Source organism: Homarus americanus, unplaced genomic scaffold (assembly GCF_018991925.1).
Source record: "Homarus americanus isolate GMGI-L3 unplaced genomic scaffold, GMGI_Hamer_2.0 scaffold48406, whole genome shotgun sequence".
Lineage (NCBI taxonomy): Eukaryota > Metazoa > Arthropoda > Malacostraca > Decapoda > Nephropidae > Homarus > Homarus americanus.
In genome coordinates this window covers 1762295-1780954 of record NW_024753828.1, presented here as the reverse complement: position 1 = coordinate 1780954, position 18660 = coordinate 1762295, and the positions used below count along the sequence as shown (strand labels likewise).

Here is an 18660-nt window from a genome sequence, read left to right as displayed (position 1 = left end):
GGCGATCCTGTAACCTGTGCTGAGATCCAGCTCAAGATGATCTTGCTGATGGGTGTACGTGACGAGGACCTGCTTCAGAAACTCCTCACCCTCGACGCCGCCTCTTCCCTCACCGACTTCGTCACCTGTTGCAGGTCGTATGAGGCCACAAGAGAGGCTGCCTCAGCTATACACTCATCGCCATCTCAAGTTCACGCCGTCTCCACCTACAAGAGGAATCAACGCCAGATGCAGACGGCGTCCTCTCCACAGCCCCCGTCACAGTCACCAGTTTCTTCTCCCGAATCCTGCAGAAACTGTCAGCGCCAGCACGGTCCAGGAAAGTGCCCTGCGGCTGATAGTAAATGTCGAAACTGCGGGTTTCAAGGCCATTGGCCCCGCACAACTCGATGTCCTGCCAACAAGGTCTCATGCAACGCTTGCAACAAGCAAGGACACTTCGCCAAGTGTTGCAGGTCCACCAAGAAGCCTCCATCTCCAGGTCAAAACGTCTCTTCACAGCCCGACAGAACGTCCACACCACCGTCTCCCAAGAACAACAAAGGATGCCGACGCGTGGATGATGCCTCGAGTGACAGGTCCCCCAAGCCCGTCAATGTTCGTCTGTCCTACGGTACCAACTCTTCCAACCTCCTGATGATACCTGACACGGGCGCGGACATCACGGTGATTGGACCAACACACCTGGACGCCCTCAACATTCCCAGGAGTAGCCTGTCACCCACAGCCATGAACGACGTGCTCACAGCGGACGGGTCCCCGATGTCTCCACCTTTGGGTTGCTTCAAGGCAACACTACAGCTCGGTCCCAAGTCTTGCCTTGCCACAGTCCACGTCCATGAGGGCATCCAAACCCCTCTCTTGTCATGTGGCCATTGTCAGGACTTGGCCATCGTCTCATCCGAGTTCCCAAAGCCCATCCTCGCCGTGACACACCTCAACAGGTGTGCAGAGATACCTGTTTCAGCCATGACCACACCTGCTGCCGCCCGGGAGTTCTTTCTTCGTCAGTTCAGCGACGTCCTTGTCTCCAAGTCCGACCTCCAGAAGACGCCGCTCAAGAAGATGACAGGCCCCCCGATGAGAATCCACCTCAAGCCTGGCGCGACGCCTTTCGCCATCCACACACCCAGGCCTATCCCCTTTGCCATACGGGACAAGGTGAAGGCGGAGCTCGATTCTCTGGTGCAGCAGGGGATCATCAGACACGCCGGTGAGGAGCCCTCCGAGTGGTGCCACCCTATGGTCTTGGCACCCAAGCCTGTAGGTGTTCGCATTACAGTGGACCTCACCCATCTCAACTCGCAGGTCTCCCGTCCCGCCCATCCATCGCCTACGCCCATCCAAGCAGTCCGCAGCGTCACCCCGTCTGCAAAGTTCTTTACCACGGCGGATGCACTACATGGGTACTGGCAAGTCGACCTGGCGGAAGAAGATCGCCACCTCACTACATTCATCACGCCCTACGGCCGCTTCCAACACTGCCGCGGACCCATGGGCTTCGCAGCAACGGGGGATGCGTACTGCCTCCGTGGGGATATGGCTCTGCAGGGTGTCACCAACTGCGTGAAGGTCGTAGATGACATCCTGCTCTTCGACGATGATCTCCCGGCCCACTTGAACCGAGTTCATCTGATGCTCACAAGATGTCGTGCCCATGGTATCACCCTGAACAAAGATAAATTTGTGGTCGCCGCCCCCCAAGTTAACTACTGCGGCTACAACATCTCGCCAGAGGGGATCTCAGCTGATGAGGAGAAGGTCAAGGCCATCAGGGACTTCCCTACTCCAGCGAACCTGACCGACCTTCGCTCGTTTATGGGCCTGGTAAATCAGCTGGCCGACTTCTCCCCTAAAATCGCCACATCAGCCCAACCTCTACGCCCCCTCATGAGCCCCAAGCGCTCTTTCCTCTGGACTCCTGACCACGACCTAGCGTTCAGGAATGTTAAGAAGGCGTTGCTGTCACCACCAGTCTTGGCACCCTTCGACCCGTCCTTACCAGTGGTCCTCCAGACCGACGCCTCCCGTCTATACGGCCTCGGATATGCCCTCCTTCAAGATCACGGCCAGGGTAGACTGCGCTTAGTTCAGTGTGGCTCCAGGTTTTTGACCGACACGGAGACCAGATACGCCACCATCGAACTAGAGATGCTGGCAGTCGCCTGGGCTATGGCCAAGTGCCGCCTTTACCTGTTCGGCCTTGGGCATTTCACCCTCATGACGGACCATCGCCCGCTCATACCCATCTCAATCACTACACGTTGGACGCCATCGAAAATCCTCGCCTCCAACGTCTCAAAGAGAAGACCGCCCCTTACGTCTTTACAGCTGTGTGGCGTGCCGGGAAGCTTCTGTGCATACCAGACGCCCTCTCCCGAGCCCCTGTTAGTCGCCCCACACCTGAAGATGAAGTCGACTGTACCACGGCCGCTGCTCACGTTCGGTCTTTAGTGACACACACAGCCACTTCTCTTGCTGACAAGACGACGACGACGCCCTCCATCGAAGACGATAGGACTCTCCAGGAGCTTCGCATCGCCGCCGCTCAAGACCCGGCATACGTCCAACTCCTCGACTACGTCTCCGCTGGATTCCCCACCAACCGCTATGACATTCACGCCTCCGCCCTCCCCTTCTGGAAGCTAAGGGATAGCCTCTATGCGGACGGAGAGCTGGTGTTGTACGGCCCCAGGATCGTCGTTCCCGCTGCCCTCCGCCGGCGCACCTTATCCCGCCTCCATGACAGCCACCGCGGCGTTGAAGCCACCAGGCGCAGAGCCCGTCAGACCGTCTTCTGGCCTGGTATTGACGCCGATATTAAGAGCACGGTTGAGGCCTGTGAGCCTTGCCAGCAACTCCAGCCCAGCCAGCAACAAGAGCCGTACCTGTGCAATGACCTCCCGAAGCGGCCCTTTGAGTCTGTGTCCGCCGACTTCTTTCATGTGGCCGGAAAGTCTTTCCTGGTGGTCGCCGACAGGCTCTCTGGATGGCCCGTGGTAGTTCCCTGTGGTCGGGACTCTTCCAGGGTCATCCGGATGTTTTGTTGCTTCTTCCGGGAAGTCGGAGTGCCTCTCCGCCTCCGAACCGACGGTGGGCCCCCGTTCAATAGCCACGAGTTCAAGAGCTTCGCCGAACGCTGGGGCGTCCACCACATCGTCACCTCCCCTCATTACCCGCAGGCGAATGGCCACGCCGAGGCAGCGGTAAAGTCCGTAAAATACCTCATCCTCAAGACAGCACCGACGGGGAACCTGGACTGCGAGGAGTTCGACAGGGGCCTACTGGAACTCCGTAACACCCCTACCCCTGCCGGACGCTCTCCTGCCCAGGTGTTGTATGGCCGCCCCCTTCGTACTTGTGTGCCTGCCCACCCCCAGTCCTTCTTAGATGAATGGCAGATCAAGGCGGACGAGTGTGACCGCCGTGAGGCTGCCCGGATGGCCCAAGTGACAAGCCACTATGACGCCCACGCCTGCCCCCTTCCCAGGTTGACCGTCGGCCAGCAAGTACGAATCCAGGACCCGACGTCACACCGCTGGGACAAGGTCGGGGTCGTCATGGGCCGTGGCGAGTCTCGTTCGTACCAAGTCCGCCTCCCCAGTGGTCGTGTGTGGTGGCGAAACAGACGCCATCTCCGCCCAGTGCCATCCTCTAGTGACGAACCTTCCTCCCCGTCCCCTGTGCCCCCTTGCCCAGACCAGGAACGAAGGTCGTCAGTTGATCCTCCCATTGTCCCTCGCCGCTCCCCCCGACTCATGGAAAAAGAGTCCGTAGCCGCTCGAGATTGCACTACGAGCGTAAAGGGGGAGGGAGGTGTATAGATATGTAAATACCAAGATATGTGAACACGCCTGACGCCAAGACTCTGTTACCATTCATTGTACCATTTATTCACATGTCTGTATTACTACATATTATTATAGCATGTCTGATATCTATGCTTATGTCTAATGCCTATGTTCACTTACTATGTACCGATGTACTATGTCTGTACCGCGCTAGTCGAGTAACTAGAAGACCTCATTTATTGTCCTAGTAATGTCTAGCAACTCTCCTTGCCTAGCTAGCTAACTTCCCTCAGATCGGCTTCGGCCTGGCTACGGCACGGAGTCCCTTTTGCTTGTCCCTGTTTTTCTGTACCTGTCGGTTATCCTGCCAAGTCTTGTAATACTTATTGAATATATCTACTGCTCGTGCCCTGGAGTTTCAAGAACCTTGTCTAGGATTGCATCCCACCACAGTTCTTTTCACTGATTTGCCTGATTAAAACACCGTATCTCAAAGCATCTCTCAATGTAGGCAACTCCGACTTCAGGAGCTCTCTCCCAGACCCAAGATAGTGACTGAGATGGCTGGATTTTTGGTTCCTCGTCCTGACACAAGCAGCCATCGCAAATATTATCAACTTATAAATGCATCAGAATCTGAAACAGAAAAAAATATTGTTAGTTGGGTTGTTAAAGAATGAAGTCAGAAAGCAATGTTCACTATTTAATTGTAATGCACTAATGCAGCTCGAAAATTTCACGCTAAAATTTACCTAGCAAAAGGTTGCAAAATATTGAAACTGAAATTATTTTCTGTTTATATACACTAAAATCTACCAAAAAAGTGATGGGCCATTAGTTTTAGCTGATCTTCCCTCCTATAACACACCCTAATACCACAGGGCAGTGCATTGGGCCCGCTGTTGCTTGTTTGTTTTATAAATAACTTGCCTGACGTTGTACACTCCTTCATACAAATGTTTGCGGATGACGCCAAGTTATTTAGGGGAAATCAAGAAACAAGCGGACTGTGAAAAACTGCAGAAGAATCTTTGTGAGCTTCAAGAATGGTCGAAGAAATGGCTGCTGAGATTCAATGTCACGAAGTGTAAGAGGATGCACCTGGGGCGTACCAAGGGTAAGGAGGCGTATCATATGTCCCAACGGATGAAGAAACTGCACTAGTTGAGACTGAATGTGAGGACCTAGGTGTGTATGTTGACAATGAGCTGAAGTTCTCGGGCCATTGCGAGAAGAAGGCAAATCAGGCAAATCAATTATTAGGTCTTATAAGAAGGTCGTTCAGATATCTAGACGGCCCGTCTCTCGTAACGATCTTCAAGAGTGAAGTGCTTCCCCATCTGGAGTACTGTCACCCCGTCTGGTCCCCGAGATATGCTAAGGACTGTCAGTTGGTTGAAAATGTTCAAAGGAGGGCCACCAGAATGGTGCCTGCACTTCGGCACCTCAACTACCCTGAGAGATTGGAGCGCCTGAACTTGCCTAGCTTATACTGTAGTGGATTCCTCCCCTACAAACGCTTTTGTCGCTGAGTAGCAGGCCCCGCGAATTCCCCAGTGTATGCCTCGTGGTCTAGGTCAACCAGAGCCGCCTTACATGACGGAGGTCAACTATTAAGCCACGCCTACCTCTGCTCTATAAGATCTCACCTCGTGGTGACCTACCTCTTTCTACCTACAGCCAGTCTTCAAGCAACACCTCCTCCACTCCTGCTTGGCGGCCCTCGCTCCCGCCGGCGACCATGGCGACCCACAAGCTGGTCCTCCTCTGAGCACCCTCACCAACCAGCTCTCTCTACATCACGCTTGTAACCACGCTGCCACTTCCCAGCACCAAGCTGCACTGTACATCCAATACAATATGTATACAGAGAGCACATTGTGAGTTTCCTTTCTCCAATATCTTGTCTGGTAATGGGAACAAACCCATTATCTGCCTCAGTGCAGGAGGCAATGATATTGGCCGGTGTAGGAGTGAGGAGCTTCTTGATAAGTTCAAGACAGCTATACAGTACTGTAGATCGTATTAGGACTAAGGGAGGGATCCCTATCATATGTGGTGTCCTGCCTAGAAGTTGAGTTAGCAATGAATGGTTGTCAAGGGCAGTTGGTGTCAACGGCCGTCTTGACGGATATTGTAAGTCAATATCAGTCCCATTCATTGACAACTTCTACGGCAGAAGGGACCTTTATGCTAGGGATGGGGTGCCCCTGTCTCGGGAGGGGGTGGCAACCCTGGCTGGGTCTCTAGAGGGGGCACTTCAAAAGATATCAAAGTCTTTAAACTGCTAGGGGAGCATGAGAGCACGGGGGTGGAGGAGACTGCAGTGGTAGCGGGTAAACCAAGTGAAAGATTACAGGGAAATAGTGTTAGGTATGATGACAAAACTAAATTAGACAGGGAATTTAAACCTAAACGCGGTAAAGGGAGGACTCAGAACACTACTAACTTAAATGTCTACTACGCGAACAGTAGAAGCATGAGAAACATAATGGATGATATTAGGGCCTTAGTATGTGCCGAAAAAATCGATATATTAGCATTCACTGAAACATGGATCAACCTAGACTCACGTGAGTTACCTGTCGAATACCAAATTGCGGATTACAAATTGTTCCATACTGATAGGCCGTCCAGGAAAGGAGGCGGAGTAGCCATCTATGTCAGGGATAATCTGAAGTGCGAAATAAATAAGGAAATAAAAACTGAGCGGAATACAGAAACAATTTGGATATAATTAATCGACGGTAGGGAAAAATTAATCATAGGAGTAATATATAGACCTCCCAATCTTGATAGAGTTAATGAGCGACTTATCTGGGATGAAATGGGCAGGGCTTCCATACACAACAAAGCCTGTATAGTAGGCGATTTTGACCTTGGCCAAATAGATTGGACTGACCTTACGGGTAACTCAGTATCAGAGGATTTCCTCGAAACGATCCAGGACTGTTTCCTTAGTCAATATATAACCGAACCCACCCGGGGTAATAATATACTGGATTTTGTTCTGTCGAACAGAGAAAACCTCATTAGCAATGTCGAGGTAGGGAAAGAACTTGCAAACAGCGATCACAAAGAAATTAGATTCCAGTTAGATTTTCAGGTCAGACGTAAAGGGAATACCATTAAAGTCCCAGATTTCAGAAGGGCAAAGTTTGATAGTTTAAAGAGGCAGCTGAGAGAGGGGGTATCACGCTTGGATGTGAACCAAGATGACACCGACCTGATAACGAGATCTGAGATTGCCGAGTTCCACGACAATTAAAATAACGAGTTACTTAATGCACAAAGGCAGAACATACCATACAAAAAACTCAGATCAGACAACAATGACCCTAAATGGATAAATAATTATTTAAAGAATATTATTGGACAAAGGAAGGTAGAAGGATAAATCGTGGCGAATTTTACCTCCGGGAGTATTATAAGGTATTGGCCGGTAGGGTTAAGACCGAGATAAGAAAAGCCAAGAGGAACTATGAACTGAAGGAATCAGGGGAGGCGAAAACAAACCCCAAAGGATTCTACCAAATGTATCAAACTAAAACACGAGATAAGATTGCACCAATACGTTCAGATACCGGCGAGCTAACTGATAACGACGGAGAAATGAGCAATAATCTGAATAAATTTTTTTCAGCAGTTTTCACCACCGAAAATTTAAACATGATACCCGAGGCACCGACTCTGTTCAGAGATAGTGAAGAAAACAAATTAAGCGAGATAGTAGTGACTAGTAACGATGTTAATAAGCAAATAGACAAACTGAAGCCTAATAAGTCACCTGGTCCCGATGAGATATTTGCCAGAGTATTAAAGGAATGTAAGGAAGAGCTTAGTATGCCCTTAGCAAAGTTGTTTAACATGTCATTAAAAACAGGTGTCGTGCCAGAATCCTGGAGGATAGCGAATGTAATACCGATTTTCAAGAAGGGGGATAGATCACTATCCTCTAACTACCGCCCAATCAGTCTAACATCAATAGTAGGTAAATTACTAGAATCAATTATTTCAAACTCTATTCGAAACCACCTGGAGAAGCACAAGTTGATCAATGATTCCCAACATGGCTTCACAAGCGGGCGTTCATGTCTAACTAATCTATTAACATTCTTTTCATCAGTTTTCGAATCGGTGGACGAGGGGCACAATTATGATGTGGTACATCTCGACTTTAGCAAAGCCTTCGACAGAGTCCCCCACGAAAGACTAATTAGAAAGGTAGAAGCGCATGGCATCAAAGGTAATATCCTCAAATGGATTAGGGCATGGTTACAGGACAGGAAACAACGAGTGAGCATAAATGGCACTAAATCGCATTGGAGCAACGTCACTAGTGGAGTTCCCCAAGGCTCAGTACTTGGACCATTATTATTTATTATATACATAAACGACATAGATATTGGCATAGACAGCAACATAAGTAAATTTGCTGATGACACTAAAATAGGACGTGTAATTAAATCTGACGAGGACTCTGCAAAACTACAGGATGATCTAAACAAATTTTTCGAATGGTCGGAAAAATGGCAGATGAAATTCAATGTGGACAAATGTAAAGTACTCAGTATAGGAGATGTAAACAGGGAAACCAGTTACCAGATGAACAACGATGCCATTGTGGAATCCGACTGCGAGAGACATTTAGAAGTAATGATAAGTAGGAATCTTAAGCCAACTAAACAATGTGTTTTTGCTCGTAACAAGGCTAATAAAATACTTGGGTTCATACAAAGGAGTGTTAGTTACAAGACTAGCGAGGTCATCTTAAAATTATATCTAGTGCTTGTGAGACCTCACCTGGATTACGCAGTTCAGTTCTGGTCACCGTATTACAGAATGGATATAGAATCATTGGAAAGAATCCAGAGGAGAATGACAAGACTAATCCCAGGTATTAGGAACCTTGAATACAGAGACAGGTTAAAGCATCTTAATTTGCACTCCCTCGAGAGACGTAGAGTGAGGGGCGACATGATAGAGGTGTATAAATGGAAGTCAGGGTTAAACAAAGGGGAAATTACAAAGGTACTCAAACTATCCAACCAGGAGCGAACTCGTAACCCATGGTTTTAAATTAGACAAATTTAGATTTAGGCGCGAAATTGGTAAACACTGGTTTGGAAACAGAGTAGTGGATGAGTGGAACAAGTTACCAAATATCATTATTAACTCGAATACGCTGAATAGCTTCAAACATAGGTTGGATGCTTATATGAGCAATAGGGGTTGGGTATAAACGGGACTGCCCAGTATGGGTCAATAGGCCCGCTGCAGTTTCCTCCATTCTTATGTTCTTATGTTCTTATCCCATCCTGAGTGTGAACCAAATATCACATAACCCCACAATACTACAGACAGGCAAGGGGCGACCTAATTAAGGTGTATAAGCATCTCAAGGAGCACTACTCAGTCGAGTGTCCTTACCTGGAGCTGGCGGACGCTCGCCCCACAAGGGGTCACAGCTCAAGATTGAAGAAGCCGCAGGTGCGAAAAACTGTGAGGGCAAACTTTTTCAGAGTGAGAATTGTGAACTCTTGGAACAATCAGTCAGAAAGTATTGTGATGGCACCGAGTGTGAGCTCTTTCAAGACCAGACTTGACCAACACTGGAGCAGATTCAGGTACATTCAGGAGCCGGTGCATGCCCAGTACTTGCCAACAGTGCGTAACAGAAACGTGACTGATCGAGCCAATCAGTGGTGAAGAGGATAAAATTAAAAAAAAGAACTAGTGCATGCCCAGTAATTGCCAACACTGCGTAAGAGACGTGACCGATCCCCGAGCGGCTAACGAGCCGATCAGTGGCGAAGAGGATAAAGGTAAAAAAGGAACTAGTGCATGTCCAGTACTTGCCAACAGTGCTTAACAGAGACGTGACCGACCCCCAAGTGGCTAACGAGCCGATCAGTGGCGAAGTGCATTAAAGTAAAAATAAATAAAAAAATAAAAAGTAATTATCTGCTTACTACAGGTTGAAAATTCCTTTAAGATCACCTGAAGATTTGCTCTCCAACTTAGTTCACCTGATGATTAGACCCCCCAAACGTCGTTCGGGCAGTTGTTCTATCCAATATTAGTACAGGAGGAAACCGGAGTCCGGGAAACCTGTGATGTTTGGTAGGGTCACACTGGACAACACCCTTGACATTGGTGAGTTATACGCACGTTACCACTGTACCACCAACATTAGTGCTTAATCATCAAGTGAAATAAGCCAAGGGGGGCTAATTTTCACGTGATCCTTCATTCATTGTATTAATCCCATACATTTTTGCTTTAGGCGGCGAAGACTTGTTAATTGTAATGATCTTAAGGGCTATAGTTTAAGATAATGGCTCGAAAATTAGCTAAGACTATTCATATCCGAGAAGTGATGCTGAAGAGCTACTCAGTGGTACATAATCCCTCTGAATATAAACCGATTGTCTTATGATAGTAGTGATGCTTCTTTGTTTGAAGGTGTTTATAACTATTTGGTCTATTCTAACGTTTATACTCACCTGTAGTAAACATGGCAACTGTACGGCTTTTCTCTTTAGGGCGAAATGGTATGTTTGAATATTATTACGATATAGTAGGGCTTTTGCTTTTGCCAGGTCTTAACTTAGCGTGTGAGAAATATTTACAGAGACACTAAGAGTAGGGTCTAGTATCCGTCTATTGAAGAGAAAGACCATACCGTAATTCATCACATTTGTTACATTTATTGTATTTATAACTATTTGACTTAACTTGCCGTAACTCTCCATATTAATCTGTTACTTTTATTGTGTTTATAACTATTTTACTTCACGCTATAACCTGTCAAAGAGAGGGTCGCTATATGATTATCTGATAGTTTGGTAATGGATGTTGCTGTTATGTACTGAAGTAATTATGTGGAGTAAGGAAAAAATGTGCAGTAGTTTATTTAAATTTTAGGAGAAAGGCCTCAGTTTACTATTATTTTATAACAAAAACCAAGTTCTATTGACATTTTTCGTGAGGTAGCTGGTTTGTCCGGGCTCTTGTTCTTAACTGTTTTCCACTATTGTTGGAATAGAGTACGGAAATACAGGTAGATTGAAGGTATCTTACACAGATAGAAAAGATTTAAAAAGATACTTTACTATACCTCATTAGTGTTAGGCTTTTATGATATTGAAACAAATGATGGTAATGATCAGAAGCTCTTGGTCAGTGTCATTAGAAAGTCATAAAATTTTGAAGTATTCATTTCTCAGTGTAGGATACTGTTGTTGTAATAATAAGGTAAAAACAACTAGCAAAAAAATTACAAGAAATTTATCTATAGCTTCCGTCAGAAATTTATACTTTTCAAGTATTTTAACAATAAAATTAACCATAATATTAGTTGTCCAAAGTGGGCGGGTCTTTGAAGTAGAGGGAAATGTAGGGTTAAATACTTTACTAAAATGAACACCAGACAAACCTTCGATAGCCTTACCTAATCTTTCCTAACTTGTAAAAATGTTAAGAATTGCTTTTGAGTTTATGGATCCCTCCTCATCTGAGCACTGAAAACAACACCAACACACACTAACATGAATTAGGAAAGCTTTTTATAGTTTTAGGAGTATTGAAGGTTAGCTAGGGTTTTCAAGATTATATTTTTTTATTTATTTTTTATTTATTGATTTTTTTAGTATTTTACCCCACATTTTCCATATACTTCAAAGCACTGCCCACTTTGGACAACTAATTTTATGGTTAATTTTATTATTAAAATACTCAAAAAGTATAAATTTCTGACAGAAGCTATAGAAAAATTTCCATTTTTTTTCTTTCTCCCTATAAAAAGACTCAATATACAAATAGGTGTTGGCAACTAATAAATATTTACTAAAACAAACGTTTTAGTCTATTAATAAAGTGTTTAAGGCCATAGTTAATGACTGCAAGAAAGATAAACTATAACTAAGTACTGTACTGTACTTGTACTGAACAGTACCTGTTTGCCCATCTGAGCAGGACATGGCTGTGTATATTTCTGGAGAGGAAACCATCACGGGTTGAAGTCAGAGTTTAACAGGAATGGACCACTGAGCATTGGTATACTTCTTAGAAAATCTGGGAATTTGGAAAAACTGAGCCCCCTTTTAACCAAACATAATGAAAGTGCAGATAACCACTGTAAAGTATCTGCTTCTTTGCCACACCTCTCCATGATAATAAAACATAAATTGCCCATTAGTACATTTTTAGTAAGAAACCCAATCCCAGTAGTACAGTATTGTAATTTGAAAATGTTTAACAACAGACCCATTAATTACAGCTACTGTATTACATACCAGATTAAATTTGTAGTACTGTAGTGGAATTTTGTCAAATAAATCTCTTATATGTATACTGTGACCTGCATTTTTCATATTAAAATATAAATTTGTGGATTTTTTTCAGTCATAATAAAGAAATGCAAAAACTTATTCAGAAGAGATGGATTGAACAGAGTTTTTGCTTTTACTTCCCTCGAAACATGGCTTAGGACTTAAATCATTTTTCCTTGTTTTTTTTTACAGCTTCAAATGTTTCAGTACTGAAGTCGAGTGTGCGTGGTATAGCTGTAACACAAGCACGTTCTTGCTACAAGTATGTGTCCCCAGAGGAACCAAGTATGGAGTGGAGGGACATTACTGACCGTGCAGCTGCTACAGTGTTTTGGACAGAACTCTGGCGAGGTTAGACTCGCACATTACTTCATTGCATCATCTGAACTCATCAATTTTACAGATTTGTCCTTTTTCTGAATAGAATTCATTACTATTTATCTCATTTGTCATTGTGTAATCTTACTGTTGTCACTCATTGTGCTTATAGTTGATTATGCTGGTGAATTGGAATTGGCCAAGATATGACTTGCATTAATTGTTCAAACTGCTCAAAGTCTAGCATCTAGTCAAAACAAATTTCATTCATGGCATTTATTATGTTGAGTTTATAAATATTTTCCTTAGAAACTCATGTTTTGCAGGTGCTGCTGTGACACTGGGTCATATTTTCAAGGAACCTGCAACCATAAACTATCCTTTTGAGAAGGGACCACTAAGCCCAAGGTTGGTTGAAAGGTTCAGCTAAAGCTTTCAGTGATGAATAATAAAGTACTGTACACTCGGTAAAAAAACTACCGTACAGGTGGAGTCCGATGATTTTCCAATTGAACATTCTCGTTGTCTCATGAGGGTTGGTAGGCCTGAATGCGAGACATTTCGTACTTAATTTGGTAGGCCAAAATTAGCTAATTCATTGACAGGATTGAATTACTTTGTTACAATATGACTGGAGAATATCAGTATATCTGGATAAGTTAAACTGTATGTTATATTAAATGTTCCACACACCGTGGACTACAGTAACCATGGAAGTGGATGAGTTGCCATAACGGAACGCATTACGGAGTACAGTATATGTTTGGCAGAATTAGTGGATATAGTAAAGGTATAAGATAATTTTGCAACCGAATTTTTAATCTGTATTTGTATTGCTACTTCACTTTTGGCTAATGCCACATCATGTCATTCTTTATTCGTATTGGAAAATATACCATGCCATTCCGAAACATCTGAATACATATACAGTAATACCCCGCTTAACGCGGTTTCGCCTAGCACGATTTCACGTGTACGCGGTGCCTCGCCAGAGCCGAACTTTCACTTAACGTGGGTTTTTTCCACATATACGCGCAGTGTCCGGCTCGAGACGCTATTTTTAGATTCGCCCCACCTGCCACCCGCCTGCCTGCCTGCTCTCGCCTCTCCCCTCTCCCTCCTCCTCCCTCCCTCCCGCCTTCCTCCGCCTGGGCAAGCCGCACTGTAAGGTGTTTGTCTTCTACTAACGTAAGTGTTACACCTAACTTTTAGTTTTCCTAACCCAACCTTTATTTTTCCTAACTTAACCTTTAATTTTCCTAACCTAACCTCTTCTATATTACTTGTTTGTTCATACCATCATAAAGTTAAGATAAAATTTTTACTACAACATAGTTGTGTCGTCAAAAAGTGGAGTTTGGTGGTCAGACCAGTTTCTATTGGAATTAATCCCATATGTTCTGTTGTTCACTTAGCGCGGTTTTCACTTAACACGGTACCCTGTGGGTTCTATTGACCGCGTTAAGCGGGGTACTACTGTACTCGTCTATAATCCTCCCTCTTTATAGGTCGACCCTGATTTTTTTACCAAGAAATCGTTAATTTATGATATTCCTCGTTTATAGGTCGACCCAAGTATTTGAGGGTAATGGAACAACAAAACCTTCAGTAAAAACACTCTACGTCCTATAAACTGAGGCTCTCTGTGCCTGAAACACCGAGTGCCAAAGGCAAATTGTTTACCATTTATTATTACGACACTTTACACTGAAATGCGGGTAGTTTCAACAAAAATATTGTATATTTCCATTCTAGTATTTATTCAAGTCAATTAGGAGGGAATATTATTGTAATACAACAGTTTTTTAACTGAAAACCATTCGAAAAGCGATTACGGTAACCTCTTTTGAACGAAAGAAAGCGAGTCATTGTTTTCGTCACGATTTTATCCCACTTTCCACTGTAATACGTACGTCATTTCAGCAAAAATATTACATTTCCGTGAATGTATTATATCAAGCATAGTATGAATAGAATATCATTGTAATATAACAGTATTTTAACCGAAAACTATTAAAAAAATGAGTAACATCTCTTGAACATCGGAAGGTTAGGTAAAGTCTTTTGTTTTCTTCATGTATTTTATCCTATTTTACATTGAAATACATCACGTTTCAGCAAAACTACTACAGTAATACCCCGCTTTACGCGGTTCTCGTTTACGCGTTTCTCCATTTACGCGGTACCCTGCCAGAACCGGAATTCCCACTTTACGCGGTGCATCTACTCATATACGCGGGTGAAGTATAATTTTTTTATTTAGCTCATAAAATTCATACAAATTACCCGGCCAGAATATAATTTACATTGCTGGAATTCTTACAATATGATGATCATTTTGAATGTAAACATCATGGATTTTGCATTAGACATACAAATTTTAGATTTAATGCAAGAATTTTGTTTACACAGAGCAAATATGTTATCTTTTGTGGAAAATATATGACGTGTATATTCAAAATATTCCTGGAATCCAGCAATGTCAAATATATTATCCTAACTTTAGTCTGAGGTATTATTTATTACTATACCTTAAAATCTAGTGTTTTTGCCAAACATTTCTCAGAGAGGGAGGAGCCAGCGAGCGTGGGAAGGGGGGGAGTTGAGTCCATTATTTGAATGGACATTAACCTGGCGACTGTATTTCTCTTAAATATTAATTGTGTGTGCATACCATCATAAAATTTAGATGTTATTTTTACTACAACATAGGTATTGTGTCCGAAAAAGTGGAGTTTGGGAGTCGGCTCAGTCTCTATTTCAATTACTGTAATCCCATATGTTCTGTTATTCCATTTACGCGTTTCTCGTTTTACGCGGACCTCTGCAGGTTCAATTGACCGCGTAAATCGGGGTATTGCTGTATTTATTTCTGAGAATATATTCATTCAGGCGCAGTTTACGTAAAATATACCCTGTGATGTAACAGTTTTTTAACTGAAAATGATTAAAAAACATGTACCCTCTAGCCCTGTTCAAGGAGAAGACTGGGAGGAGCTGTTTGGTGCTGAAGACGATGACAAGGAAAATGATTTTGATGGATTTTAATGAAAATATTCAGAAATATGGTATCGTAGTATTTATTCAAGTCAATTAGGATAGAATATTATTATAATACAACAGTTTTTTAACTGAAAACCATTCAAAAAGCAATTATGGTAACATCTTTTGAACAACGAAACAAAGCGAAAGTCGATTGTTTTCGTCATGATTTTATCCCACTTTCCACTGTAATACGTATGACATTTCAGAAAAAATATTACATTTCCGTGAATGCATTATATCAAGCACACTATGAATAGAATATCATTTTAATATAACAGTATTTTAACCGAAAACTATTAAAAAAAAACGAGTAACTTCTCTTGAACATCGGAAGGTTAGGTAAAATCTTTTGTTTTCGTCATGTATTTTATCCTATTTTATATTAAAAAACATCACGTTTCAGCAAAACTACTCTTTATTTCTGAGAATATATTCATTGAGGCACAGTTAAGGTAAAAATATACGTGTGATGTAACAGTTTCTTAACTGAAAATGATTCGAAAAACACGTGTACCGTCTAGCTGATACGCAACAGCTGGTGGTGCGTCATGCATCGTTGTAAACAATAGGAGGTTGAAGTGGATTACCAGGTATTATATTACGTGTTAAATATCGAAAAGGTTTTTATTACCGGTAGTTTTTGTAGATCAATGAGTACTGTGATACCGTATATATGATAAGTTAGCCTGTGCTAAGAACTTCAACATAGACTACTGAAAGCACATTGTAAGATAATTTAGCCTATTGTAAGTTGGTGAGCTTCATCTGCTGAAGGAACTGCACAACTTTTCATTACTAATTGGTACATATTTTACGTTTCCATTGTTTACTGGTAGTAAATGGTAAATATTTTTCATGTCTGAAGTTAAAAGTTGCTCCTCGCCCTTCCCATCATGCACGGGTTCAACCTAACAAAACTACCTATGTAGAGGTCGACCCCAATTTTTTGCCTAAAAATTTGGTCTTAAAAACTCGAACTACACACGAGTATATGCGGTAGTTCAAGTTTCGCATGCCGTCATAATGGAACCTAGCCCAATGACGTATTACCATACGGTCGATAATTCCGTTAAGTCTAGTACTGGGTTTCGTTTCAGTGCCAATCACTTGTTTCGAGCTTGTGTGGCCGAAACCGTACACGCGCAGGGCTACCAATGCGAGAAATGCCTCGGGGGCCTTTTGGAAACACTTCATTTGTAGAGTCAGTTTGTTTCGCGCAGGAATTGTAGCGATAGATTTTTTACCGAGTGTACATTTTTGTTATTTTGTTGTCAATGATTTTCACCATTGTGAACAGTAGTATAGAATATACAGTACAGTATTGTATAGTACTGTATATGCAATTGAGATTTTTTATGTACATTCAGAAATTACAAGGCTTTTGCTTCTACTCACCAGGTTCAGAGGAGAACATGCCTTGCGTCGTTACCCATCTGGTGAAGAGCGCTGCATTGCATGTAAATTATGTGAAGCCATCTGTCCTGCTCAAGTAAGTACAAACCTGGAGAAATTGTTATATGGAATTTGTTAAATTCCATAAGAAAGTCAGCATTTATGTTAGATGTACAGTTGGGGTCAAAAGTTTTCTCCCTCCCAAAAAACCGTATCAACCTCAAATGAAATACGACAGGACACCCGCACCCAACGAGTCAGGGTAAGTCAGTTCAGATTCATTCCTGCAACTTGTTCCATCACGGGGAATGAACCTTTGACCCCGACAATACTATGGATGCTCTTTTCGGGAGGTTTCATTCATGTTTTGGTCATAAAGAATAAATCCTGTATATTTCTTGAATATCATAAAGATGAAAGTAACTTTTCAGAACTAAAAATTATTTCTTATGGTGAAATTTTTTGGGTCCATTTGTTTAAATGCTAGAATTTTTTTCATGAGACGATCTCACTCTCTGGTATTTCTCCAAATCTTGTCTTCTAACATTTCTTAATTATCAACTGCATGTGGTGAGAAATGTACAACATCAGGTGCTAAGTGTCTTCACATCTCTCTTGGCAATGAGGAAGTAATAGTGCCCCTTGTCTTGTTCAATATGAATTGAAAGAGGAACAAATTTATGAGTCATGCAAAGCTTGATGTAATTGTTCCACTCCATTTAAAATTGTTGTACAGTTCTGTATTGTCAATACGTTATGTTTGATTGATGGATGGCTTCCTCCATTGCAGTGTGATTAATGACATTGGTTTTCAATTTTCTTTAGGCTATAACCATTGAGGCAGAAGAGCGTGAAGATGGTGCCAGACGTACCACAAGATACGATATTGATATGACCAAGTGCATCTACTGTGGCTTTTGCCAGGAGGCATGTCCAGTTGATGCTATTGTAGAGGTATGATTACAAGATTATTCCCATTTTTTTTTTATATATAAAGTATCCCTAAGCAATCCCACTTAATATCTGCTTGCATGTTGATGTGTTCAGATATTAAAGTGGCTTCATTTTGGTTAATATATTATAGTTTTCTTGCATTTTAACTAACTACCAAAGTCTCCCCCAGCATAGATAATACATTCTGAGTATACAACTCTACTTTCAGGGTCCAAATTTCGAGTTCACAACTGAAACTCATGAAGAACTGCTGTACAACAAGGAGAAATTGCTTAGTAATGGTGACAAATGGGAACCCGAAATAGCAGCTAACATCAAAGCAGATCATTTGTATCGATAAATGTATTTGGTAAGTCTTCGGTATCATTGTCATATTTCCCAGGAAATTTAGAAAAAAAAATTACCAATGAAATAATTTACCTCCATAATTTTACTTACCTTTATTAGCAAAGACTAGATCAATTGTATTGGTCGTAAGGTACGAATTAAAATTTGGCATCAGATAGACGACAATAATGCAAACTGAAAAAAAAAATAAATAAAATAAAGCTATCATAAATGTTAGTCGATCAAAATAGCTAAAACTACAATTTGTACTTGGTTTGTTCTATTGTGTAAATAGGTAAATTTTTTACCTATCAATAGGAATGAATTGTCTACATTGGAAGACAAAACACTTCAGCCTTACACAGCTGAAGTGGTAGTTTTATTTTTCACCTGCGAAGTGTTGATTGTTGATACATACTTAACTTTTTGAGGCATGGTAAAGAAGCTACACTCTTCTATGGCGTATAAATATTTAATGTAAATACAATGTTAACACTTTA

General features: G+C 42.6%; 1 protein-coding gene across 2 annotated transcripts; it reads left to right on the top strand.

Annotated features, from left to right (window-relative positions):
* Nucleotides 1-10247: 10247 nt before the first annotated feature.
* LOC121855570 (NADH-ubiquinone oxidoreductase subunit 8-like) lies at nucleotides 10248-18660 on the top strand. Of its 2 annotated transcripts, none has more exons than XM_042350574.1 (6): nucleotides 10248-10345; nucleotides 12317-12475; nucleotides 12769-12850; nucleotides 16886-16976; nucleotides 17705-17833; nucleotides 18042-18660. In XM_042350574.1, the coding sequence occupies exons 1-6, from the start codon at nucleotides 10309-10311 to the stop codon at nucleotides 18171-18173; spliced, it is 630 nt and encodes a 209-aa protein (XP_042206508.1). In that variant the 5' UTR covers nucleotides 10248-10308; the 3' UTR covers nucleotides 18174-18660. The 2 variants fall into 2 exon arrangements, with proteins under 2 accessions (XP_042206508.1, XP_042206509.1); XM_042350575.1 differs by having other exon boundaries at nucleotides 10291-10345; nucleotides 12332-12475.